Consider the following 27890-nt stretch of genomic DNA (forward strand, 5'->3'; position numbering starts at 1 on the left):
ATGTAGCCTATATTCTTTTTTTTTTTTTTTTTTTTTTTTGAGACAGAGTCTCACTTTGTCACCCTGGCTGGAGTGCAGTGGTGTGATCTTAGCTCACTGCAACCTTAGCCTGCCAGGTTCAAGCGATTCTCCTGCCTCAGCCTCCTGAGTAGCTGGGATTACAGGCACGCACCATCACACCCAGATAATTTTTGTATTTTTAGTAGAGACAGGGTTTTACCATGTTGGCCAGGCTGGTCTCGAACTCCTGACCTCAGCTGATCCGCCCGCCTCAGCCTCCCAGAGATATAGTCTATATTCTAAAGAGACTCTCTTCTAATCAAGTGGTTATCATCTGGTAATACTTTGAGGAAAAAAGATTAATGTTCCAGGATTTATAAGTTCAGAGAACTAGCTTAACAGAGTGCAGTGCTTCACAGATCTGTCTGGCTGTGGAATCAGATTGACTTTAGGTTGCTGTCGTAGCTCTGCAGCATAGGAGCTGGGAAATTTAGTAACCTTACTTGGTGGTTCTCAACCCTTATTGGTATGGTTAAGGAACTTTGAATAAACACCTGTAGAGATTTGAATTTAGTTGCCGTTGGGTGGGGCTCAGGCTTTTTTTTTTTTTTTTTTTTTTGCATCCCAGAGTTAGCAGTCAGGGTTGAGAACACTAGCTTATCTCAGAACATCAATATTCTCATTTATAAGATGAGAGAATTAGACTGTATGAGATTGTCGTGAGATCTAGGCAGATGAACACAGCACTTGGCCAGTCAATGTGAGTGACTGCTATCGTTAACCACCCTTACTGATTCTTTGCTGAGATTGGAAGCTAGATTGGCATTCATTTCTTAAGCTGGAAACCTGTGCTGATTTGTTAGAAATGCTGCAAGGAACAGAAATGATTATCTATCCTAAGGGAATGACTCAGATCTTGTTAGAATACCATGTCCAACTTCTCACCTCCCAGAAGAGTGTGTCACAGAATAGCTGGAATTACACCTACTTTATGTATGAAGATTATCCCTGGAATAGATACATCTTTGAGGAAGAAGTTGATTTATTCATTTGTGTAATGTTTATTGATACTTAATACCTATCAGCACTTCTAGACTGTGGCCTGGAGGAATCCATAGATTGGTAATTGGTTGGAAAAGTGAATGTAAATTATAACACAGAAGAACAAGTGTTTTGTTAAGGATAATGGAAACTTTAAAGCTAAGTAGAAGATAGCCAAGCTGAGAGGCCTGGGTGGGCTAGGGAAGAAGGTTATTACTGGCAGAGGAAGTTGCAGTTTTAAAGAGACTTAGAGGCTGGACGCAGTGGCTCATGCCTGTAATCTCAGCAATTTGGGAGACCAGGGCAGGAGGATCACATGAGCCCAGGAGTTTAAGAGCAGCCTTGGCAACATAGTGAGACCGTGTGTCAAAAAAAAAAGAACAAGAGACGTGAAGACACACTTGGCATGACTGGGAAACTTAAAGTAGTTTAGCATGTCTGGAGTATACTTACTCCAGAGGTGGGAGTCCAGAAGATGGTGATAAGAAAGAGGTTAGAACCATAAGCAGGGTCCCAGTCATGGAAGGCCTTATTTGGAGATTGAAATTGATTATTGGATAGCCATTGAACATTGTAAGCAAGGAAGTGGCATACTTAAACTTGCACTTTGGAGATGTCACAATCCTACAACAGGCTGAAAGGCTGGAGACATGGAGGCCACTTGGGATGTTGTTAATGGAAGTCCAGATGAGGAGGTCTGAATTAAGGTAGTAGCAGTGTAGTCACAGTGAGGTGGACAACAGATGGCGGAGATTAAGAAGGTGGAATTGGTAGGTGTCAGCCCCAGGCATTGCATCTATTTTTTTTTTTTTTCCCAAGTTGTGGAGACGGAGTCTATCTCTGTCACCCAGGCTGGAGTGCAGTGACGCGATCTCAGCTTACTGCAACCTTTGCCTCCCTGGTTCAAGAGATTCTCATGCCTCAGCCTCCCAAGTACCTGGGATTATAGGCATGCACCACCATGCCCAGCTATTTTTGTTTGTTTGTTTTGTATTTTTAGTACAGACGGGGTTTCACCATGTTGGCCAGGCTGGTCGCGAACTCTTGACCTCAGGTGTGAGCCATTACGTCCAGTTGCATTGCATCTGCTTGATGTTGGGTATCTAGGATGTACATCTGTCAACTCGTGATGCCTCCCTGAACCTTCGATGATTATCTATTGACTATAATCTACCCCCAACCCTTTTTTTTTTCCATTTTCATCTTTCACTGAATTCCTCTGTGGATCCATTGATCACGCTTTGCATATTTATTCCTTCTCCCCCAACCCCATTCTTCCTGGATGAGCTTTTTGCTCTCTCTTTTTTAAACCATTGCACTTGACTGTCTAGGCATTTGCCAGTATATCAAATAAGTATGTATTTGAAAGTCTAGGTGAGCCTTTCTTAATCACTGGATGCTCAGTCTAAGGTATCCATTGTGTTTATGGAATTACTTTCTCTCCTGTGTATCTAAATGGTACTAGTTTGATACTTTTCTGAAGATAATTGAGAAAAAGTAACTTTGATCTTTTTTTCTTCTGTGGTTCAGAAGAGAAATTATTTGTTTCTTGCTCCTATCTGATCCAGATTGCAAATTTAGTGCTAAGATTTCTGGCATTAAGAGGATTATTATTATTATTGTTAAATTGATTGTCTCATTAGATTACCAACATGAGGCTCATGGGACTTAAAAGATTTATGCCCATATCCTGGTTCCATTCTTGTGTAGAGCCTGTGGGATGAAAATGGCTCACAGGTCTGTTTCTGACACAAGTAGCTTGATAGATGGCCTATGGTTCATGTGTAGAAAATGTTGGCGACTATAGATTTATTTTAGTATCATTTTAGGAAGCACAAAAGTGGTGTCCCAATTGAACCTTACGGAGAGAGCATCATTACTTTCCATCACAGGTTCAGACTTTGGGACCCCAGGGCTCTGGAAATGGAACTCTTTGAAGAGGTCAGAGCCTCTATGCACCCTCTCAGTCAACTCAACTGCATGTAGAGGAGGGAAAGAATGTTGTTATTATTCTTAATATTCTTATAGTAGCGTCTAATAGTACATTAGTAAATAGTTATTCACAAATGGTTGTTCCTATTGCTTAGCAATTTCTGATTTCAGATTTGTGCTTTGGATATATGTGCATACTGACCTTCTGCCTTTTAATAAATCTAGAATTCATTTGATAGTACAAATTAACAAAACCAGTTGTAATAAAAATATTGAATTTTAACTTTAAAAAATATGCAGTGTGGCCAGGTGCGGTGGCTCATATCTGTAATGCCAGCACTTTGGGAGGCCGAGGTGGGCAGTTCACGCAGTCAGGAGATCGAGACCATCCTAGCAAACACGGTGAAACCCCGTCTCTACTAAAAATACAAAAAAATTAGCCGGGTGTGGTGGCACACGTCTGTAGTCACAGCTACTCGGGAGACTGAGGCAGGAGAATCGCTTGAACCCAGGAGGTGGAGGTTGCAGTGAGCCGAGATCGTGCCACTACATTCCAGCCTGGGGGACAGAGAGAGACTCCGTCTCAAAAAAAAATTCAGTGTTTGGCCGGGCACGGTGACTCACACCTGTAATCGTCAGCACTTTGGGAAGCTGAGGTGGACAGATCACGAGGTCGGGAGTTCAAGACCAGCCTGGCCAACATGGTGAAACCCCGTCTCTACTAAAAATACAAAAATCAGCTGGGTGTGGTGGCGTGCGCCTGTACCTCGGGAGGCAGAGGTTGCAGTGAGCTGAGACTGTGCCACTGCACTCCAGCCTGGGTGACGGAGTGAGACTCTGTCTCAAAAAAAAAAAAATACATATGTATATATAATATGTATTATATATACATAATGTATTTTATATTTATATATATTTTGAGATATATATAAAATACGTTATATACATAAAATATTTTGTGTATATATATATATATATATATTTTCAGTGTTCATATAACAAATTTCTTTTGAGAGCTACCAAGGACCAGACTTGGTGCTGTGGGATATTTGATAGGTGTGAGACAGTCTTTTCCTCAGAGGGTTTGTATCCTAGGAGTAGGGATAATGATAACTGCATAAGCCAGCTGATTGATCTGGAATTGGATGCAACTTTTACTACAGGAATTGACATAAGGATTTAGACCCTTTTCCAGTACATTGACCTAGTAGTATTAACAGGACTGTGGCAACTTTGAACTTCCCTAATGAGAAAAACATGTGTTGATGAGCAGGTATTATCACATCTTCCCTTGCTTTTCTGTTTAAATACAGTATCCTATTCAGATAGGCAAATCTCTGATGTTTTGTTGAGTGAAGTCTATGGGCCAGATCACATAATAGATGATGTGTTTCTTGGTTGCCCACTGATTAGCTTGGGACTTGTTACCTAGAGGTCCATGGCCCCTCTGAAGTCTTCATTATGTTGTTAGTTTCCCAAAATGATCCGCTGACACTTGTTCTAAATATGGTTTATTTTTTGCAGCTTAATGATTTACTTATTTGCCAAATACTGGGATTTGGTTTCAGAGAGCATCCTTTTCTACCTCTTTGGGTATATAGGCCTTGATTTATAATGTCTAGTTACTCTGTCAATGAATCAGTTAGTGACCATTTTGAGTGTTAAGAGCTTTGAGTAAAGAAGTGTGTGAAAAGGCTTCTGCCACCAGGAAGCTTGCTTCCCTGTGCCTAGTCTAAACCAAAAGTCTTCAAACTTTTTTGATTGTGAACCCCAGTTGGACAAATCACTTAGAGTAAGCACCTCATTTTAAAGTTTTATATTTATACTACTGTACTAATATATAGATCAGAAACATACCGAATTAGCAAGTAATAAAGAATGAGATGCATATTTATTTATTTACTTAAACTTTTATTTTAGATTCAAGGGATACACATGCAGGGGTGTTACCTGAGTATACTGGGTGTTGCTGAGGCTTGGGGTATGAATGACCCCGTCACCCAGGTACTAAGCATAGTACCTGGCAGTTTTTCAACTCTTGCCTCCTCCCTCCCACTTCTGATAGTCCCCAGTGTCTTTTGTTGCTGTCTTTATTTCTATGAGTACCTAGTGTTTAGTTCCCACTTACGGGTGAGAACATGCAGTATTTGGTTTTCCTGTTACTGTGGTAATTCGCTTAGGAGAAAAACACATTTAAATAGACATTATAATGCAGTCTTACCCCTCAGTGGAACATCCTACAGACCACTGGTGTAGACAGAAAGTGCTAGAGGGGTGCTTGGGAGAGAGAAATCATCCCTGAGGCACGTAGTGAAGAATGAGTTGTGTGCAGGACATCACCAGAGTCATGGCAGGCCGTGGAGAAGATATAGTTGATACCATCTTTTGGTGTAAGCAGCAGGGAGCCATGGATCTTCCTAGGAGGAGCCACAAGATAGAAGTGGCCATGCCATAGACGCCTGCATAGCATAGTGGGCTGGGGTAGACGGTGGGGGGCATGTGTGTAAAGAGAGAATGTGAGGGAGACAGGTTGGGATCCTAATCCTAATCCCACAGCAGAATAGAAAGGCAAAGAGGATGGTGGTGGCAGGTAGGGTGAGGAGGTAGTGAATATGTGGACATTTCCTGCATGACCAGAACTGCTAAGGAGGAAGTGAGTCTTGAAGTCTGCTGGACAAACAATGGTTTGTAGTAGGAGAACCCTAAGGTGGAGGGAGCGGGGAGGGGAAGGACTGGCCACATCCCAAAACCTTATTATGTCCAATTTTACTGCAGCTGTTTTATGACTGCAACATTTTTGTTCAGGAAATCGTTTATTTACCCCCACACCTTTTCTTTTAGACTAAATGACAAGAACCAGTGCTCACATCCAGGGTCAAAGCTAATCTTTGAGGAGGTGGAAAACGCTTCCTTGTTTCATTGTCTCTCTTGAAAGTAGTGTCTCCCTTTCACTCTCCTGCAGGAGAGAGATGTCCAGGTACTGCCTAAGCAGCCCCAGTGAAAACGGATGGTTCTTGAGGCTTCCAGAGGTCAATCTGGCATAAGAAGTAAAGAAGAAGCCACATGACTCGGAGAGGCAGAATTTCTTTCCTTGGACAGGATAGAGCTTTTAATTGAATCCAAATCACATCTCTCATCCTGTGAATGCTGGAGAGCAGTACATTTTTAACTAGGAAGAGCATCAATTATGTATTAGCCATGATACTAATTTACCCTGAGTGTGTGTCTTAGAGCTGGCTTTCATCTCTGCATAGCCACTGATGTAATGCCATTGTGTTTTTATACTCAACCAGTCGCTCTTAAGATAGGGTGTCCTGCTATTGAAAAGAGTAGAAAGTAGGGATTGCTATTGCTGAGGCTCTTTCTGTGTTCTTACAGCTGAGGGCCCTTTGGGATACCACCTTAGGGTGGGAGAGCTGTTCACTCACCGTTGTGCTTTGAGATGCAGACTGGGGCTTGTCCTTTTACTCTGATGCTGCTGCTTTATCAGTTATTTGGTATTATTGTGTTCCAGGATAAATCTCTGGAACCCTCAGTTATAGATATTTGAGACTTTCTGTGTGTGTGTGTGTGTGTGTGTGTGTGTGTGTGTGTGTGTTTGAGACAGGGTCTTGCTCTGTCGCCCAGGCTGGAGTGCGGTGGCACGATCTCAGCTCACTGCAGCTTCCCTCCATCCTGGGCTCAAGTCATCCTCCCACTTCATCATCCCAAGTAGCTGGGACTACAGGCATGTGCCACCATGCCCGGCTATTTTTTTTTTTCTTTTTTTTTTTTTGTAGAGACGGGATTTTGCCATGTTGTCCAGGCTGATCCTGACCTCCTGGGCTCAAGTCATCCACCCACCTCAGCCTCCCAAAGTGGTGGGATTGCAGGCGCGAGCCGCTGTGCCCAGCCTGAGATTTTGAACGTTTGCCTCCAGAAAATGTAGGCAGTTTCTGTGGCTGCTTATTTCCTCGCCAGTAATATATTTTGCTTATTCCTAGAGTACTAAATGTAATGATGACCAAAGTGGACTGAGCATTTCCTAGATCTTGACACTCTTCTAAGCACGTTATATATATTAACTTATTAAATTCTCACAAAAATCCTATGAGGTAAATACTATTATCATCCCTATGTTACAGATGAGGAAAATGTTAAATAACTTACCTAGTGAGTGTAGCATAGGCTCTGGTGTAAAAAGCTGATTCAAACACCTGCCTTGCCACTGTGAATCACCGCCCTCAGTCCTTTCCTGTGAAAAATTGATTTTTATTTTTTTTGAGACAAGGTCTTACCCTGTCACTCAGGCTGGAGTGCAGTGGTGTGATCATAGGTTGCTGCAGCCTTGACTTCCCAGGCTTAGACAGTTCTACCATGTCAGCATCCTGAGTACCTTTTAATTTTTTAGAGAGATGGGATTTCCCTATGTTGCCCAGTGTATTAGTCCATTCTTGCACTGCTATAAAGAACTAACTGAGACTGGGTAACTTATAAAGAAAAGAGGTTTAATTGTCTCATGGTTCTGCAGGCTGTACAGGAAGCATGGTTGGGGAGGCTTCAGGAAACCTTCACTCATGGTGGAAGGTGAAGGGGAAGCAGGCACATCTTATGTGGCCTGGGCAGGAGGAATAAAGTGGGGGTGGGGGTGCCACACACTTTTAAACAACTAGATCTCATGAGCGCTCACTCAGTATCATGAGAACAGCAAGGGGGAAATCCGTCCCCATCATCCAGTCACCTCTCACCAGGCCTTACTTCCAATACTGGGGATTACAATTCAACATGAGATTTTGATGGGGACACAAAGCCAAACCATATCACCCAGCTGGGAAAATGGATTGTTAATAGTACCTGCATACAGAATTGTGGTGGGCATGTGATTTTGGCAGGTGATAAGCTCTTCATTAGCATTCACTACCACAGTGAACACCACCATCCTCCTCCTCATCATCATAATTATCTATCCAGAGGATCATGTGAGATGCTTCAAACCCCTGACTAAGGCAATCTCAAAGGATAATTTGGCTCAGGTGTCAGAATTGTTTAGCTGTACTTGCCTTTCCTTGCAAATATAATGGCAGAAAAAGAGGAAAATTTAGACATTTTGAGCCTTTTCGAAGCGGGAAATCAGGTAAGATATTTTCAGATAGATAATTTGTTTTCTCCTTGTGCTCTTATCACTTCCTTCCTCTTTCTCTCCCACCTCTGAGAACCCTGGATGAGGGTAGATGAAGTAGAGGAGAGGGTGGTGACAATGGTGGTAAAAGAAAAAGTAACCACCAAACATGTACAGAACCACTCCAGCATTTAAATAAAGCCTGCAGCCCTTTGTCAGCCGGAAGCTCCTCTCATGGTGAGAGAGGCAGAGAGCCTTGTCACTGTCTCTAGAATTATTTGTATAATTCAGCAGCTGTTTCCCTCAGATGCCTACCACACGAGGTTGGATTATAAAGACGTATGAGTAGAATCGCCAAGGTTCAGACACTTGTGTTCACTGTTGAGCTGAGAGCCACTTAGGCTGTTCTTGTACAAATGCATTAGATTATGGTTAAGCAGCTTATGGACATAAAAACACATTAGAACTTTACAGCACTCTATAAATTATAGTTTTTGCAGCATTCACAGCCACAATGCTAGGTAATTACATTCATTAATCTACTAGTAAGAGCACATAAAGTTGCCTCCCAAACCGTCCTGTATGTGTCAGTGCTCAGCTGGGAAGGAGAGTTTTTTTCCTCTCCTTTTTCCCCGTCTTTCCCTGTTCCATTAAGCCTTGTGTGGGAAGATTTTTGATGTTACATTGAGGTGTTCCCTAAAAGAATCCAATAAACCCATTTTTTTTTTTTTTAATGGTTAGGCTCTGGCAGGAGGCCTTGTAGGTAATATTTTCATGTTGAGCTGCACCTAGTAACTATTTTTGTATGCATTTATTTTCTTTCTGGAAATGGACAGATGTCTCATTTGGAAAGCCAGCGAGTTAAAGCAGTTGAAAAGAGATTAATGATAGAATCAGCGGTAAATGCTTTTTCAGGACTTCTTTTTGCCTGTCTCTGGTAGCAATTAACATGATGGTCCTTTTAATTTTGGATCTATCAGGAGTACAAAGTATTGCTCTCTTCCCATGCCAAACTTTCCTAAAGTTTCCATCTTTCCATATGGTGATAGGAAATGCCTCCCCCCACAGCCCTGTCTCAGAACTTTCTCTTATTTGCATGTCTCGTAAATTACAGAAGGCAGATTTAGGAAGAAATGCTGGAACTTTATATGGTGCTAGTATTTCAAGGAGCAAATTGTACTTTCTTTGCATTATTTCTCAGGTTAAATAGACCAAGTGGACCAGGCGTGGTGGCTCACACCTGTAATCCCAACACTTTGGGAGGCCGAGGTGGGTGGATCACATGAGGTCAGGAATTTGAGACCAGCCTGCCAACATGGTGAAACCTCATCTCTACTAAAAATACAAAATTAGCTGGGAGTGGTGGTGCACGCCTGTAACCCCAGCTACTCAGGAGGCTGAGGCAGGAGAATCGCTTGAAACTGGGAGACGGAAGTTGTAGTGAGCTGAAATCAGGCCACTGCACTCCAGCCTGGGCAACAAGAGCGAAACTCTGTCTCAAAGAAAAAAAAAAAAAAAAAAAAAAAGACCAAGTGATAGGCTGGGTGTGCTGGCTCATGCCTGTAATCCCAGCACTTTGGGAGGCTGAGGTGAAAGGATTGCTTGCTTGCTCAGGAGTTTGAGACCAGCCTGGGCAACATAATGAGACCCCATCTCAATGTAATAAATAAGTAAAGAATTTTTTTAAAAAGTAAAAAGAAAAAATAGGCCAAGTAGTACAGCCATCTTAAAAATAAAAACAAAAATGGAATAGAGAAGTATGTTAACCTGCAACCCCAAGGCACACTATAAGTCCTGGGTCATGCTCAGACCACATTCTAGGCTTCTGCTTTCAGTTCTGTTCACATGAATGAGAACATGAATGCTAGAGCCATGCAGGTCTGTGTTGAGTCCTGGTATTGTCTTTTCATAGCTATGTGACCTTGGGAATATTAATTAATAGTAATAAAAATAATTAACTTGGACTGAACTCCTAATACATCCTAGGCATTACATTAACTAATTTAATCCTAATAGCTGCTTTATAAGTTAGGTGATATTATTCGCTCCATTTTATATATGAGAAAACTGAAGCTTCACAGGGTATTGTAGTAATTAAATGAGGTATTATACATAAAATATCCAGTATGTTGCTTGGCACATTCAATGACACTCAGTAAACACAATCTTGAGGATATATGGAGAATAGATCCCACCATTGTTCCTCCAATGCCAAATGTAACCTTTTAGAATGACAGTTTCCCTTTTTAATGACTTACCAGTCATTAATTGTATCAGTCAGAAAGAGGAATTCCTCACATTTATTTGTAATTTATTTACTGCCTGTACCAGGAATTATCCCAAGCACTTTCCACAAATTTCATTAAACTTTCTATTCCTGTATTCCAGGAGAAGAAATGGAGGCTCATAAGGGCCAAGGCATTTGTTCATGTTCGTAGAGCCAGAAAGTGGGAAAGCCAGTTCTCGGACTCAGATGTAACCGCCACCAATAAAGAGTAGGGACAGCAGTGAAGTGGTCTATTTTCCTGGAATGAAGCTTCTATGGTGGGAAGTAATCTAAGCAACTGATTAAGGAGCCAGCTTTGTGCACTTCAAAGCAGCCTCAGCTTCGGGGTGGAGCATAGAGTTCCTTTTTTTTTTTTTTTCTTTAGCAGGCAGGAAGAAATTCTTATTCCCAAAGAACTGAGAAATATTTGAGACTATCCATAGTACTCAATGGTGCTGTAAGGTTAGATAACTGCTGAGAAGAAAACTGATTGCTCTGTGTAAATCAGTATGCTGATGAGGGAATGATAAAACTGCAGGGTAGTACCAGCGTTAGCATCTTGTTTCCAACCCAGCTCTTCTCTCTCTTGACAAAACAGCTGTCATTTTGGATTAATGTTGAAATCACCAGAATCTGCTGCTCATCAGAGCAGGGCCGATGCCATCTTTGGGATGAAGTGTGCTGGCAACAAGATAGAAACTGGACATGGGAAAAAGGAAAGTCTCCCTCAAACATGCTGCCATCCAAGGCCCAGTTTAAACCACAGGCTCAATTTTTGCTCCCAAACTGATTTCCCGACTAACCCATCTGCTCATGCACACACCCTCCCAACCTCACACAGCAGGCCTGGCCTTTATCATTTCAGGTCCTGCAGAGCTGTTCTCTCTCACTGTGGTATTGATGCCAGTTTTAACAGCCGCCATGTGTATTGACTCCTCTACCGATTACAAATATATACGCATTTGCCAGTTTGTTTAGTGAGTGGTTTTCATAGGCTGTGATGGGGATTTCACTTTCATGAATATAATTTGCTGAGCCTGTGGTGACATCAATAAATCCTTCTGGGATGGGGAATGGTTGATTTCCCTACATCCAGATGACATCCTCCAGCCCACTTCCTTATGGGACCAACAGCCAATGTCATAACACATGCTTCTTTGTGAGAGCATGGAAGGAAATTGTTTAAAGTGTGTCATCTGTGGGCACAGTTTCTAAGGTAGATACCTGTGAGGATGTATAGGCATGCTTTAGACATGGACAGAATGAGTTATGTACTTAGTAACTCAAAACTCTGCTGAGCTCATTGTGGACAGCTCTTACAGATAAACTAAAATGCAGCTTCTTAAAAAATGAGAGGACATTTGCAGAAAGCATTCTTACTGCTTTCAGCAAATCTATGTGCCTTATGTTTTTATATAGCAGTCATTTTCTCAAATCAGACATCCCTATTGCCTATTAGATAAACACAGAAAGCATAGATTATGAGTTTAAAAGTATCGACAGCATTTCAAGTGCTATCAGAGAACATTTAATTCAGTTTAATTTTGTGATAAATCTCACGTTTAATCCTCTGGTTACCCTGTAATCATGTCTCTATTGATCTTTTCTGAATGACTGCCTGCAGTTTAATAAACTTTGCCATTAACCCAGAGCTTCTAAAAGGAGAGATTGATTCCATTATCAAATCTGATAGAACCAATAAGTACCTAAACATCACTAAATCTATCTATAGGAAGCTTTGGCCTAGAGACAAGCCTGTGGCTTGTTTAAGAAACTAGGTAAAAATCTGGATATCTTTGCATGACCTAATTGCCTCACAGCATCTGATTCCCTTGTGCAAACTGACACTGCCTTTCATCTTTCAAGTCAATGTAGTAGCCAACTGAAAGGATAGTCTCTTTTCTTGCCTCAACCATAATTGTAGGGTCTAATTTATTCTCACTGCAGATATAGCTTGAGGAGTTTATTTGGTCTATGTCTCAGGTCAGTGGGTATATCTTAAGCACTTTTCTGTGTCTCTGAAAACCTGCAGGATAGTTTGTTTTATTTTTACCTATATGATGCCAAGGGAAAGAAAATTCTGTCTGGATAAATCCTGAAATAGAAGACTGGGGGTGAAGATTGAGAGAGAGGGAAGGCAAGTACAGAGTCATAGCTGTGTGAACAAGCTCTAAGACTTGGAAAACTTTCCATGAAACCCATATATGTTTCTCATGTAGTGATAGGTTATTTGCAATATGTGTTGAACAGGAATTTCTACTTTTTGTGCCTGCGAGTATTTATAGCTTTCATCATTATTCATTAATATTTATTGAGTCACATAGGCAGAACATATGGAATTCAGGGTCTAGAGTATATTTACAGCTTCTTATTTTTTTAAGGTCAGAAAGGTGTCATTCCCTGCCACTTTTCACCTCTTAAATAAATCGGTGAAGGTTGTCAATTTTACAGAAAAGCCAAAGCTTTTATTTTCTGTCTAGATTTTTATTGACAATGTGAATTTTTCAGAAGGAGTTCGGCTATTTGACTTAGGAGGCATAGCCTTTCCCTAATTACACTTCGGTGGGGAAGTGGAGGTGCACAGAAGGATTTTTATAATGAGACAATACTAAACTGTAATTTAAAATTTCCTTCCAACAAAAGACCATAATCTTGGCACTTAGAAATAAATCTGTAATGACGTGGTGTTAGGCAATGGAAGCAGGATTAGAGCCAAGGGACTCTGGGTGTGTTGCCAGTTGCTGATTGTCTCACTTTGGAAAGTCACTTGTTTACCAAGCCTTAGTTTCCTCATGTATAAAATAAAAGTGATGGTGCCTGCTTAGAGAGCTATTAGAGAATTCAATGAGGTGATTATTTTAAAAGATACTGTAAACTTTTTCCAATGCTGAGTTGTTGTGCAGACATTAATGGTTATGAAAAAGATAAATTAGTCCTCGCTTTATATTCAGAAATGGTCTGACCTTTCAGTAAATTATGTTTAGTTCTCAAATCAAAACCCAGTTAGGACAAGAGAGCTTGAAGAGTACGTATACATAAGAGAAGTCTCACAGAGATATTTGAAAGGCTGGAAAATGTGCTCTGGAGGCAAACCCTCCACTGAATTGATGAATTCTAAGTTACATCTGTTGGTATTTTTTGTGTGCTAAATAGCCTCCCAGGATGGTAACATTAGAGAGGCTGAAGGAACCTAAGAGGAGGACCCTACATTTATAGGTATTGAGGTAGATTGGTCTCTGCCCTTGAGAAGCCAATCAAAATTAGGTTGAGAAAGGATGTAGCAATTGTTCGTGGAATACTAATAGGCATATATGCACTTGTTCATGTTGATTCTCTATGTCACTGCTCTGTAAGAGAAGGAATGCCTGCACATCTTCAATAGGAAGTTGACAACAGTTTCTGGAAAGTTGGAAGAAAGTTACAGAATTATTCCTTTAGTAGTAATTATTCCATAGTTCTCTAGAAACATGACAAAACCTCTTGAAAAACTTGAGTCATAAAAGGACTGTCTCACATATATACACACACTTCCTGATATGCTGTGTAAAACTGCGTTTATATTCAGAGCCACATAACACAAATTTTGCCAGAAGTTGCTTTTTATACCACTGAATAGCTCTAAACTTTAAATTGTCTTTCATAAAATTGTTTCTTGTCTGCTGAGTGGACAGAATGTCTCTCTCTTCCCCACCCTTCATATCATTTTGTTTTCCTAAATGGGCCACTCTGTGAAGTAGTTCTTTACTTCTAGCCACCACCCCTGCCTCTAGAACAATGCAACCAACCTTAACCAAAGTCACATATCAAGAGTTCTCTGCTGCCTGTTAATGCAGATTTGACTTCTTTGTGTGTGTGTGTGTGTGTGTGTGTGTGTGTGTGTGTGTGTGTGTGTCAGGGTCTCATTCTGTCACCGAGGCTAGAATGCATTGGTGTGATCATGGCTCACTGCAGGCTCAGTCAGTCCTCCTGCCTCAGCCTCCTGAGTAGCTGGGACTACAGGCATACGCCACCACACCCAGCTAATTTAAAAAATATTTTTCTGGAGACTGGGTCTCACTCTGTTGCCCAGGCTGGTCTTGAACTCCTGGGCTTAAGCCAGTCCACCTGCCTTGGCCTCCCAAAGTGTTGGCATTAAAGGCATGAGCCACCGTGCATAGCCAGATTTGACATCTTAAAAGCCAGAGCTAGACATACTTATTGATTGTCTTCCTGGGGCCAGGTGCAGTGGCTCACGCCTGTAATCCCAGCACTTTGGAAGCCGAGGCGGGTGGGTCACTTGAGGTCAGGAGTTGGAGACCAGCCTGGCCAACATGGTGAAACCCCGTCTCTACTAAAAAATACAAAAAATTAGCCGGGCATGGTGGTGTATGCCTGTAATCCCAGCTACATGGGAGGCTGAGACAGGAGAATCATGTGAACCCGGGAGGTGGAGGTTGCAGTGAGCTGAGATTGTGCCATTGCACTCCAGCCTGGGCAATAGAGCAAGACTTCATCGAAAAAAAAAAAAAGGTAATGGAAACTCAGAGAAGGTTGCCGAAGGGAAGCTAGAAGGCCTCCTCCAGGACAGAGAAGTAATCATTTTACACGTATCACTTACGGTAACTACAATAGAATCAGTGAGCTAGTTTCTGAATACTTCTAGAGACATTGTTCACTTAAAGTGAAGGTGTGATAGTATGTGAATACCTGGGGAAGAGAAGAAAGCGAAACATTTTTAGGAAAGAAAAGGAAAGTATGTGACTTATTACTAATCAGGATCAATTTGAAGATCTGAATAGATTTTCACTGGCTAATCAGGGTTCTTCTGTGGAATATCTGCAACCTCTGCAACCACTTTTGATTTTTCTGTGAATAGTGAGGTACTGAGATCCAGTAAATTATAATTTGGCCTTGATATCAAGCCATGAAAAAGATGTTTAGAACTAACATTCATTGGCCTCTTTCATTTTTTTTTCTCTTGGGGTTAATAAGGCGATTTATGTTATTTCTAGGCATCTGTTCATCCCCTCTTTAGCATATAGGGGAATAGAAATGGTTTATCCGGGATATGGATGTGGTAATGTGTCTTAGTCTGTTTTTGTGTTGCTACAAAGGAATACCTGGGGCTAGGTGCAGTGGCTCATGCCTGTAATCCCAACACTTGGGGAGGCCAAGGTGGGAGGATCGCTTGAGGCCAGAGTTAGAGACCAACCTGAGAAACATAGCAAGACCTTGTCTCTACAAAAAAGTAAAAATAAAAACAAGAAAAAGGAATGCTAGATGCTAGTAATTTATAAGGAAAGGAGGTTTATTTCACTCATGGTTCTGCAGACTGTACAAGAAGAATGGTGCTGGCATCTGCTTGGCTTATGGTGGAGTTCTCATGTGGCTTCCACTCATGATGGACAGCAAAGGGGAGTCAGTGTGTGCAGAGGTCGCATGATGAGAGAGGAAACAAGAGGATGGGGGGAGGTACCAGTCTCTTTTTAACAACCAGCTCGTGTGGGAACTAACAGAGTAAGAACCTCTCTTAGTTCTATTAGAGTTCGACATGAGGGAGGGCATTAATCTATTTATGAAGGATCCAATCCCATGACCCAAATAGCTCCTCTTAGGCCCCACCTCCAACATTGGGGATATATATATATATATATATATATATATATATATATGTATGGTTTTTAAAATTATTATTTTTTTGGAGACAGTCTCACTCTGTCACCCAGGCTGGAGTGTAGTGGTGCGATCTCGGCTCACTGCAACTTCTACCTCCTGGATTCAAGCGATTCTCCTCCCTCAGCCTCCCGAGTAGCTGGGACTACACCTCCATGCCTGGCTAATTTTTTGTATTTTAGTAGAGATGGGGTTTTACCATATTGCCCAGGCTGGTCTCGAACTCCTGAGCTCAGGCAATCCACCTGCCTCGGCCTCCCAAAGTGCTAGGATTACAGGCATGAGCCACCAGGCCCACCCATTGGGGATATTTCAACATGAGTTTTGGAGGGGACAAATAAACTATAACAGAAATAATTAGATAATGTGTTTGAAAGTCTTGGATGGAAGTCCGAGAGGGGAAGAGTGATGGAGTAGTACAATTCATAGCATGGCCCAACAGCTTCAGAATGAGAGGACATTCAGGGCATCCTAATTTCACAAGTTCATTCTCCTTTAAGTTTTTGTTTTTAGAAATGGGCTCTTGCTTTGTTGCCTAGGGTTCTCAAACTCCTGGGCTCAAGCAGTTGTCTAGCCTCAGTCTCCCAAGTAGCTGGGACTGCAGCCATGCACTACCAGGTCCAGTTCTAATTCATTCTTTTATAAACAGGTTACTGTGTGTCCTCTACTCTGTTCTCTGCTAGGAATTCTGGCATGATGAAGTCATAGCCATTGTCCTTATGGAGGTAATTCTGAGTATTACCAGGAAGATCCAGTTACCAATATTTTGATACACTGTAATAAGTACATTAATTCTTTTCCTATCTTTTGCATACAGTGCTTAATCAAAAAATGAATAATGGTTGTTTCAACTTACTTTACCATCAGCAGTGTGCAGTGGTTCCCATTTTTCCACACCCTCACTGACAAGTACCTCTTGTCTTTTTGATAATACCCGTCCTAACAGGTGCAAGATGACATCTCATTGTGGTTTTGATTTGCATATCCCAGATGACTAATGAGCACATTTTCATGTACTTGTTGGCTATTTGTATGTCTTCTTCGGAAAAATGTCTAGTCAGATTTTTTTTTAAAAAGAACATATTACATGTAAAAAGAATAATGGTTAATTAAAGCAAGTATCATTAGAATTACACATCCTCTCAAATGTGTGCGTGTGTTACTTTAGTGGATTAGATTTAAGTGGGAGAAAAAGCAATCGAAATTTGAGTGTTCTGCTTGTCTTTCTTCAGTTAGCATACCAGGCTTCTGCCCTTGGAGAGGCCTGAGAATTGTATGGTGCTAGTTTCTCTTCTGGCTGCCATTACACTATCTTCTGTTGTATGGTTCTTTTTGCCTTTTTGGACTCGTCCTTTGTGTACGTTATTGCCCTAAGCCCTCACTGATGAGATTTTCTGCCTCAGTCATGCTGTGCTCAGCTTTCAGAATGTTGTTGTTACGGAGGAGTTAATTTTTTTTTAAGGTTTCCTTTTCGTCATGCTGTATTTCTCAGATTATCTGGAGGGACTGTAATCCAATTTTAGGAATCCTTCAGGGCTGAGAGCCTAAACTGTTTTAAGCAATAGCATCTGGTTGCCAGGGACTCAACTACTTTGAGCGTGTTGAGGTCTAACAGCAGCCAACTCTCAATTATCTGTGGGAATGGGAGACTCCTGGGATGTTTTCAATTCACAGAGTGTGCAAAAATCTCACTTAAACGGATAGTCGTGACCTCATCCCACAGCTGAGTTTAGGAGAGCTTCTCAGTGTCTGGTTTTGTTTTCTTTTTGTTTTGTTCTCTTCTCACCTTTGACAGTGGCACTGCAGCATTGACAGGTGCCTTTTATATATTGAATTTATCTGTACCTGATCTATTTTTTTAAACCTTGTCCCTCTTATCTTTATTTAGATTCCATATGTGTATCATTATGTACATTAAGTATGTTTTAATAAACTGCCTCAATTCTTTTACATTTTAGGAGCAGTAAAATTTATTTATGTTTTCTTTCTTTGCTTATTGGCTAACGTGCTCATGGGAGGGGGTGTAGCCAAACAGTAATCAGGCTACCAGATAGAAAGATAAGAAAACTTTACAAAAGGTTAGCCTCTGAATAATAATTGAGAACTGGCTGTTAAAAATGAAAAAAAAAAAAAAAAAAGACAATACAAACTCTACCTTGTCACTGAAAATGAGGTGAAGGCCAGGCAGTGCTCCTCAGTCAAGATATTCGTGTTCACAACTGAGTTGTCTCCAGTGGAAATTTCATGGCTACTTTATGGCCTAAAGCCAGTGCTCCCAGACGTGGTCATCCCTTGGTTTTAGGATTCTAAAAGATGAGTTTCTTTTAATGAACACTGAATGTAATCTAGTTGTTAGGGATAATTATATGCCAGTTGTGCATGATGGCAAGGGCCCCTGGTTTTTAAAAACCAGCTTTATGGAGGTATAATTTACATTCCAGTAAACGGCACAAACTAACAATATACAATTTGATGAGTTTTGACATGTGTATATACCCATGAAACCACTGCCACAATCAAGACAGCGAACATGTTCACCCCAAAAGTTTCCTTATGTCCCTTTATAATCCCTTCTTCCTCTCTCTCCCAGGAAGCCACTAGCCTGCTTGCTGTTGCTATCAATTAGTTCATATTTCCTAGGATTTTATATAAATGGGATCATACATAATATAATCTTTTCCGTCTGATTTCTTTCACTTGGCATACTTATTTTGAGACGTATTCATGCCACCTGTATCAGGAGGTTATTTCTTTTTATTGCTGAGTAGTATTCCATTGATTGGTTACAACCACAGTTTGTTTATCCATTCATCTATTGAGGTACATTTGGGTTGTTTGCAGTTTTAGAAGCATTGCACATCTGCTAGGAGCATTCATGTGTAGCTCTTCATGTAGACATGTACTTTAATTTCTCTTAGGGAAATACCTAGGAGTAGAACGGTTGGATCATATGGTCCGTGTACTTAGAACTTTTAAAGAAACTACTAAACTTTCTTCCAAAGTGGTTGTGCTGTTTCATATTCTCACCAGTAATGTATGTATGAGCGTCCTCTGCATCCTTGCCCACTCTCGGTAGGGTCATTCTTTCTTATTTCAGCCGTTTTATATGTATGTAGTGGTATCTCATTGTGGTTTTAAGTTGTATTTCCCTAATGACTACTGATGTTAACTATTGTTTTATGTATTCATTCACCTTCCAGACAGATATCTTTTTTTTTTTTTTTTGAGATGGAGTATCTCTCTGTCATCCAGGCTGGAGTGCAGTGATGCAATCTCAGCTCACTGCAACCTTTGCCCTCTGGGTTCAAGCGATTCTCCTGCCTCAGCCTCCGAGTAGCTGGGATTACAGGTGCATGCCACCATGCCCAGCTAATTTTTTTGTATTTGTAGTAGAGACAGGGTTTCACCCGTTAGTCAGGATGGTCTCGATCTCCTGCCTCGTGATCCATCTGCCCTGGCCTCCCAAAGTGCTGGGATTACAGGCATGAGCTGCCACACCTGGCCCCAGATATCTTCTTTAGCAAAGTATCTGAATCTTTTGCTTATTTAAAAAATTGGGTTGTTTCCTTTTTTAGTTTTGAGATTTTTTTTTTTTTTTTTTTTTTTAAGATGGAATCTTGCTCTGTCGCCCAGGCTGGAGTGCAGTGGTGCAATCTCGGCTCACTGCAACCTCCACCTCCTGGGTTAAAGCGATTCTCCTGCTCAGCCTCTTGAGTAGCTGGGACTATAGGCGCGTACCACCACACCTAGCTAATTTTTGTATTGACCAGGCTGGTCTCGAACTCCCGACCTCAGGCAATTTGCCTGCCTTGGCCTCCTAAAGTGCTGGGATTACAGGTGTGAGCCATCACACCTGGCCCAAGAATTTATTAAATTAATATATTCTGTATACAAAACTTATCAGATACACGTTTTAAAAAATATTTTTCCATTCTGTGGCTTATCTATTTATGTATCTTTTACTCTCCTGGTAACTCACAGAACAGTCACTTTATTTTCTTGACAGTATCTTTTGAAGAGCAAAATTTTAATTCTTGAAGTGTAATTTATCAATTTATTCTTTTATGGATTATGCCTTTGGTGTCATAGTAAGAAATCTTAGCTTAACCCAAGATTACAAGAGTTTTCTCTTAGAAATTTTATGGTTTTAGGTTTTACATTCAGGTTTATAATATAGTTTGTGTTAGTTTTTTCTATTTAGATTGAAGTGTGGATTAAAATTTTGCATATGATTACCTATTCTATCACCATTTGTTTAAAAAACTTATTTCTCTGTAGAATAGCTTTTGCCTGAAAATCAGTTGTTGATATATGTGTGGGTCTCTTTCTGGACTATTCTGTTCCTTTGATCTGTTTTTCTATCTTTATGCCAATATAGTGATGCAATTTTAATGTGGTGTGAAAGATGGCAGTACAGAGCACCTGACTTGCTCCTCCTCTAACCTACTTTACTGTAATAGTTCACTGATTAGCCTGTTTCCCTGGATAAGCAGCGTGAGTTTAGGAATTCTTTCTTAGATATTTCCAACAGATGGCAATGTGTATGCACATAGTAGGTGTTTTGATATTTGTTTTTAAAAGATGTGAATCTTAGGGATTAATGTTTGAATGCCATCCTGGATGCCTTGTACATTCCTACAGATAGTAGTCTTCTCTACTTTCTAAAAAGTTTAGGCTCTGAAAATCTGTTCATAAAGTCCATTTGCTCAAAAGTCCAAAGTTGGGGACTGTTGTGAACATATCTATCTAGTTACTAGTTTTCTAATTTTTCATTTCATATCACTGGAGACTCATTATTGGTAGAATCAGTGTTTGTAAAACCATTCAAAAACAAGTACAAATGGTATACAATAAACCAGCAAGGGACTTGACAGACCAAAATGACAGGACACAGCCATTATGTCATTGTGTCATTGGGGACAGGCAAAGCACTTTTTTCTTTTTCTCCTGGCTTCTTTGTTATTTTCTTTAAGGTCTCTAAGATCAGATAACTAACAGAAGAGGCTCAGTTTAAATTGCAAGCCCCTCACACACATATACACGCATTTGGGTGCATGCAGACACATATACCACAAATACTTTGTAAGTGATGGACTGCCCTCAGGTTAGTTTGCTTGGAAAAATCAGGCGGAGACTTTCTATAACCCACTTCATGCAAGGCAGACAAATTGTGCCCTCATTTTCTATTGTCTCTGGCTTCATCTGTAATCAGCAAATGGAGCCCTGCAGCTTACATAGTGTTTCATCTGCTATTTGTTACTCTCCCTTAGTTTGCACAACACTGAACCATCTCATTTTGAAATTCAAGAGTGGCGAGGAGGCCTTTGGTGGAAGATTGTAATTTGGGAGAAGGGAAAGTCAAGAGCAAGATCGCCTATTTTGAAGAAGGCGGGGTGTTGAAGGAAATTGCCTTTGTTAGTCTCTGAGCCTCTCCATATATGTGCTACTGTGATCCTGCCCTCCATCACCAGTGACCTAAAAATCACATAATTTCAACTATTCTCCAAACCTATTCACATCTGTTGTGCATGGCTTGTACACTTACCCCCTCTATTGCAAGCCAATATGTCTAAATCTTTTTGCCTCTCAGCCAGCCTCTTGTTGGTGGCTCCCTGGCTTTCTTGCCTTCTTTCCTGCTTCTTCTATGACTGTCAAATGAATGCCTTAAAGCGTTTTTTTTTTTTTACAGATTTCTTTCTTATCCTTCTGCCCTCCTGCCTTTCTCTCCTAGTGCTTGTGTAAGGGAGGCAGTTTTTTTATCTTTACCCTGTTAGGGTCTCTAGCTGAGGCTGAGTATTAAATTGATGTAAAATAGATTAACAGAAGAAAAGCATATGGATTTTGACACATATATAGGAGCCCCCACAGGAAAGTGAAGACCCAAAAAGTGGCAAATCTGGAATCCTTATTTAGTAGGTTGAACAGAGTGGCCGTTGTGGAAAAGTAACTAAAATAAATGATGTGGCTAAAGGAAGATAAGAGTTAGTAAGATCTGTTGGTACAAATTTTTCTGGACTCCCCATCTCTAGAAACGAGAAAATTTCTTCTTTCCTACTATAGGGAGATCATCTTTCACATGAGAGTTTTTTCCCATCTCAGGTGTTTCTGGTGATAATGTTTCTTTTCTCCTATCTCTTTTGTTTCTATTGTTTTTCAAGTGCCTTTAGCTTTAAAATAATCCTTAGGCCTAAATAGCATGTTTTGGGGTGGCGTGTTCTGCCACTCTTCATTTGCTCATGCTTTCCTTGCAGAATATGGACTATAATCATCTTATTTTCAAAAAATTCTTCAGGTAATTCTGATGGACAGTTTCTCTTGTGAACCACTATCCTAGATCATGGTAGACGAATGAATCAACAGGCCTTTGAAAATTGCCATTCATTGATCCCAAAAAGTTTTTTTATATACCAGATAATTTCCCTCCCCATATTATATAGCAATACTAGAGACTGCCCAGGTTTCCTTAAGGAAGTTCTTAAATTAGTGCTACTGGTTGGTTGGTGGTGGAGGAAAGCATTGGTGGGTGTATATTTACAAACAATTACACAGGCATGTAGTCATGTACACAACTCTTGTGACTGTTGATAAGATGATTAGTTTATGATCAGTCTTTGTCTTTGATTCTTAATGCTTATAATGGATAGTTTTTGTCATTTTTCTCCAAGACAGTCAATGAAAAAATTAAATAGTTATTTTACTTTATAAATGGTAAGCAGTCAGTACCTGTTTATAGAGGGAATGAACAAAGAGTGGTCTGGTTTATTCAGGATTTGTACCAAAAAATCTATATAGTAATTTATAAATAAAGGTAGATCTTTGAAAAAAATAAAGATAATCTCTAGTATCTGAAAATATAAACCTGTTACATAATAAAAAGTTGTTATAGACTCTTCATTTCTTCTTACCTCTTAAGCTACCACCTCTAGACACACTTTGATCCTCTCTCTCTCTTCTTCCCGCCCCCAGAGTGGAAAATCTCAATATTAATTGGAGCTAAGATGATTGTACTACTGCTGCTAAGACTTCAGCAGGTCTCTTACAAGCTAATGTCACGGCATGGGGTCCATTTGCTCTGTGTAGCTATTCTGCAGTGCAGTGAGAATTCCTTGATTAATACGCTACATGAAAATAAAATGGATTTGGAAAAAATTATAGCATACTCTCATAAATATTAATTCACATTTGTATGGAATTACACATAATTTTCAATATACTTTGGAAGCACCTTCAGTATGAAAGATTTGGTCTCCAAAGAGAATGGCATAATTTTTTTAAAAGCACAGTGGATACATTATTAAGCATCATTTGTTTATTAATCTGATCCTCTACATGCATATGATGCAGGGCAGTAGGTGGGTTGTGTGACAAAGAAAGGAGCTTTATACCCTGTGGGGAGTTTTTATATTATACTTAGAAGTGGTACAATTTAATCACATTATATAGAAGCAGCCCATGATGGAACTCACCTGGCTCCCTCTGCTAGTGTTGCCATTATTCCTGAGTGTCTCTTTATGGCAGCTATTTTGGTTAAATGTGAGACTAAACACAGAACATTTTTGAGCTGAGCAGATGCCTGGCATAGCTGACTCAGGTTGTGGACGCTGGACACAGGAATTCAATTCAGCAGCCATTCATTGAACATTTACTATGTGTTAGGCATAGCATGCAAGGCTGTGAAATCAATGGCCATGTGCGCTTGCTTTGATCTCGACTTGTCCCCTGAAACACTTTTCACCACATCCTCATTGCCTCAGGAGAGCTACCTCTCCGATGGCAGAGGGTTAATCGTCTGTAGTGGTAGCAGCTGGAAGTTAGGCCAGAAGCTGCTTATTTGCCTTGTGGACTGTTATCTTTGATATCTTCTTACTCTTAAGGATAAGGCCTTTCCCCTTTTCTGGGGTTTCTTGCTGTTTGCTGTGATCCTTCGTGTATACCAGCAGTGCGCACTAGATTCCTTGGTTTCCTGCTTCTATCACCCTTTCTGGCTTGCTACACTGTAAGTTAGAGACAGCTTAGACTATTTTAAAGTCAGTATTGTGCTTTATAGTTTTGGATGTTTTAACTAGTTGACTCCTTTATTTATGTATTTATTGACTAATACATTGGCCACCTACTATTTGCCTGGTTTATGTGAAGCATTTATGTGAAGCACTGGGATTACTGAGATGAACTACTTAGTCCCTCCCCTCTTTCACATTCTTTCAAGAGATTATGCACCCAGCTGCCTCAAGGCCTTTGCACAAGCTGTTCTCTCTGTTCAGCCTTTCAGATCTAGGTCAAATAGCAGTCATTTTCTCAGCTCTAACCCTCTCCTCTGGACTATATCATTTCCCTTAGTTTTAGCACCCATAACCTATCCTTTAGCGTTGTTAACTCAGTTTGCAATGATATATTTGTGTGATTTGATTAGTATTTGTCCTGTAAATTCTAGGCTCTATGAGGGTGGTGACTTTTCCCCACACCATTATCATCCTAAACACAGGTCAGTGCTACATTGGTACTTGGCATGTACTGGGCACACAAAACATAATTGTTGAATGAGTGAAGACCTGAGAATAGAGTACTTTGTATTACAAGAAAGATCTCCCTGAGTGGGCAACACTGCTAAGAGTCACTGAACTAGAAAAGGGAGGAGTGTGTAAGAGAGGCCTTTTGAGGCCAAGGCAAATCAGTGTAAAGGCCTGCGTTAGTTTGTCCAGGCTGCATTAGCAAAATGTCATAAACTGAGTAGCTTATAAACAAGAAACATTTATTTCTCACAGTTCTGGAGGCTGGGAAGTCCAAGGTGGAGGCACCAGCAGATTCTGTGTCTGGTGAGAGCTTGTTTCTCATGGATGGTACCTGTTCTCACATGGTAGAGGGGCAAACAGACTCCCTTAGGCCCTTTATAAGGGCACTAATCCCCTTCATGAGGGTTCCACCCTCATGATCCAGTCAACTCCCAAAGTCCCCCATCTCCTGGCCAACATGGTGAAACCCCATCTCTACTAAAAATACAAAAAAAAAAAAAAAAAAACCAAAAAAAATGGCTGGGTATGGTGGCAGGCATCTGTAACCCCAGCTACTCGGGAGGCTGAGGCAGGGAATCACTTGAACTGGGGAGGCGGAGGTTGCAGTGAGCCAAGGTCGTGCCGTTGCACTCCAACCTGGGCAACAAGAGCGAACTCTGTCTCAGAAAAAAAATATATTCTGGGGAGACACAAACATTCAGATCACAACAAGGCTCAAGGTCTCAAACTAATAGGAATGGCTGATTTGGGGAGAGATGTCAGGGAGTACCATGCATGTAAAGTTGGGAGTGCTGGGATATTGCAGCAGAACAGTGAGAAAATTGGATGTGAAAGGGAGGAAAGAGAGCGGTATTTTAAGGAGAAATGAGTAAAAGGAAATTTCTATTTTGATTTTGTTTTATTTTTAAATGTACATTTAGATAGTAAAAAATTTAATTGTTCATTTAAAAATAACTAAAATAATATAATTGGATTGTTTGAAATACAAAGGATACATGTTTGAGGTAATGGATACCCCATTTACCCTGATGTGATTATTACACATTGCATGCTTGTATCAAAACATCTTATGTAAGTCATAAATATATATGCCGACTATGTACCCCAGAAATGAAAAAATTTTTAAAAAGTTCATTTAGGACTGCAGAAACTGAGGAAGTGTGGTAAGGCTTCATGAGGGGGATTTTCTGTGTAAGAGGATTAGATCCACTAGTTTCCAAATAACTGAGTGCCAAAACATTTTCATTTTATTGCTTAGTGTGTGCATCATTTCTCACAGGGCAGAGGATATTTGCATGTATGTGGTTTGTTTGATGTTCTGAGAGCCCATTTTGCACATGGTCTCAGAGTTGTAGTGACTTACTCCACTTCTGATAATGAATAATGTCAGTGTCCGGACACTAAAAGCCCAGTCTTTTGGAACCTTGGTGTGTACTGAGCTGCCTGGAGGCACAGAACTCTATCAGGTCATGTGGCCTGAAATGCTTACCTGTAGTTTCTACAGATGCAGTTCCCCATTCAAGGACATTGATTTCCCATTTCCTACCCACCTCCCCTCATCCCCAACCACACACAGGAATAAATTAAAAGTTGCTGTTGATCTTGGTGATAATATTGTTGTTACATTTTGCAAAGAAAATGGAAATAAAGGATGCTTAGAGGAACATGTGGTAAAAAAATATAATGCATTAAGGAAACATTTTAATCATATGAATAGACAGTTCTTTCTTGCTGGCTCACATCCACCTGGACCTGATAAATTCAGTTGGGTGCTATTTCTTTTGAATTGAGCATGCACTTAGTGCTCATTTTCTGAAACATAATTGATGTACCAACTTGGGAAATGAGTGTATTGCACTTCCTTGGGGAAGGTCATTGTGTGCTGGACCCAGCACCAAATCGAACAGAAAGCTGCTATCCCAGGGAGCAGTGAAATCACTTTTGATGCATATACTTGTGTTTTGTTTAGTTTTCTGCCCAGTAATAATAGAAAGGATATATATATTTGTGATGGCATTAAGGATTCAGGAAAATTGAGAAGCCATGTTTCTTAGTTTTGGGTCTTCTCATATCCCACTTTCCTATCCCTCTCCCACTTAGTAGTAACACCCTTTAGTATTTAGCCTATATTTTGGGTGTGACCCTAGATACCTTTGTAACCACCACTTCCCTTTCCTTCTCTTCTTTTCTACAGAAAGATGTAGCACTTAAGCCTCAGGAACGTGTGGAGAAACGCCAGACGCCCCTGACCAAGAAGAAACGAGAAGCACTTACCAATGGCTTGTCCTTTCATTCAAAGAAGAGCAGACTCAGCCACCCACACCACTACAGCTCAGATCGAGAAAATGACCGCAATCTCTGCCAGCACCTTGGGAAGAGAAAGAAAATGCCAAAGGCACTCAGACAGGTGAGGAAGCTTGGGTTCACTCTTTCCTGTGGCGGCAAAATCCCTTCCTTAGGTGCTTCCTCCACTGTGGTTTTTCGTAACAGGTGGAGAAGATATCCTTGGTGGGATGCTGAAGTGGTTGTCCAACAAAGCTGTGTGCGTGCCTTTAAAAGAATCTAAAACCCAATCTCAGGGCTTTCTATGAGGATTTGAAACTTCAGCATGGTGCCCTTTCAGTCAGATGTGCTTTATGCAACAAAGCTTGATGCTAAGTGGTACTGGTATTTAGGGCAGACCTGTCTTAACAGTTGTCAAGATGGACTGGCTTGCAGGGGAGAGATCTTTGCAATTAGGATAAATGGAACAGGTGGATTTCATCACATACATTGTGCATCTCGTGGTTCTAAGGTGCTAAAATGATTGCCTGTGTGTGAGAAATGCCTTGCTAAGATTTATATTTTCTGGGGAAGCTCAGATATTGTGGCATCTGGGAGGGCAATGGCAAAGAAATGAATTTGCCTTTTGGTGTCTTAGTTGTTCTCCATAGGCTATAATTCAAGACTATCTTTGTGATCTGGTGATTGTATGAACGTCTGATAATGAGGCTTACTGGCCTGTTAATAATTAGGTTTCAGTGATCCACAAGAAAGTATGGCTCTTGGCATTTGGGAAGCCTTTCTGCCTGTGGAAATCCCCACATGAGATGGATTAATAATGAGATATGAAGCTGTTTATAGCAGTTTTTCTGCACAAATCCAGAGGCTTCAGTGCCTGTCAAGTTAGTTACCTGTGTCCTGGGTGTGTTTTATTTATTTTTGGCAGGACCATTGGGTAGGATTGACTATCACTGAAGAAAGCAGAGGAAGGAATTGTGGTTTACAGAGCAGATGCTGCTAATTAGAGGTGGAATAGGTAATTTTTGGTTTGCAGATGTTTCTCTGCAGAGGCAGGGAGATCTGGGATCAAACAAAACAATGGTTCCCAAACCACACAGATCTTGAGAAT

At 40.7% G+C, this 27890-nt stretch overlaps 1 protein-coding gene across 20 annotated transcripts in view; it reads left to right on the forward strand.

The window, feature by feature from the left end:
* The window catches only part of AUTS2 (activator of transcription and developmental regulator AUTS2), a 1182725-nt gene that overhangs the window by 273092 nt on the left and 881743 nt on the right, over positions 1 to 27890 (forward strand). For all 20 annotated transcript variants that reach the window (XM_519135.8, XM_003318491.6, XM_003318492.7 and 17 more), the window contains one exon: positions 26694 to 26906. In XM_519135.8, coding sequence (XP_519135.4) covers positions 26694 to 26906 — 213 coding nt within the window. The remainder of the gene's footprint in view (positions 1 to 26693; positions 26907 to 27890) is intronic.

Source organism: Pan troglodytes, chromosome 6 (genome assembly GCF_028858775.2).
Source record: "Pan troglodytes isolate AG18354 chromosome 6, NHGRI_mPanTro3-v2.0_pri, whole genome shotgun sequence".
Classification (NCBI taxonomy): domain Eukaryota; kingdom Metazoa; phylum Chordata; class Mammalia; order Primates; family Hominidae; genus Pan; species Pan troglodytes.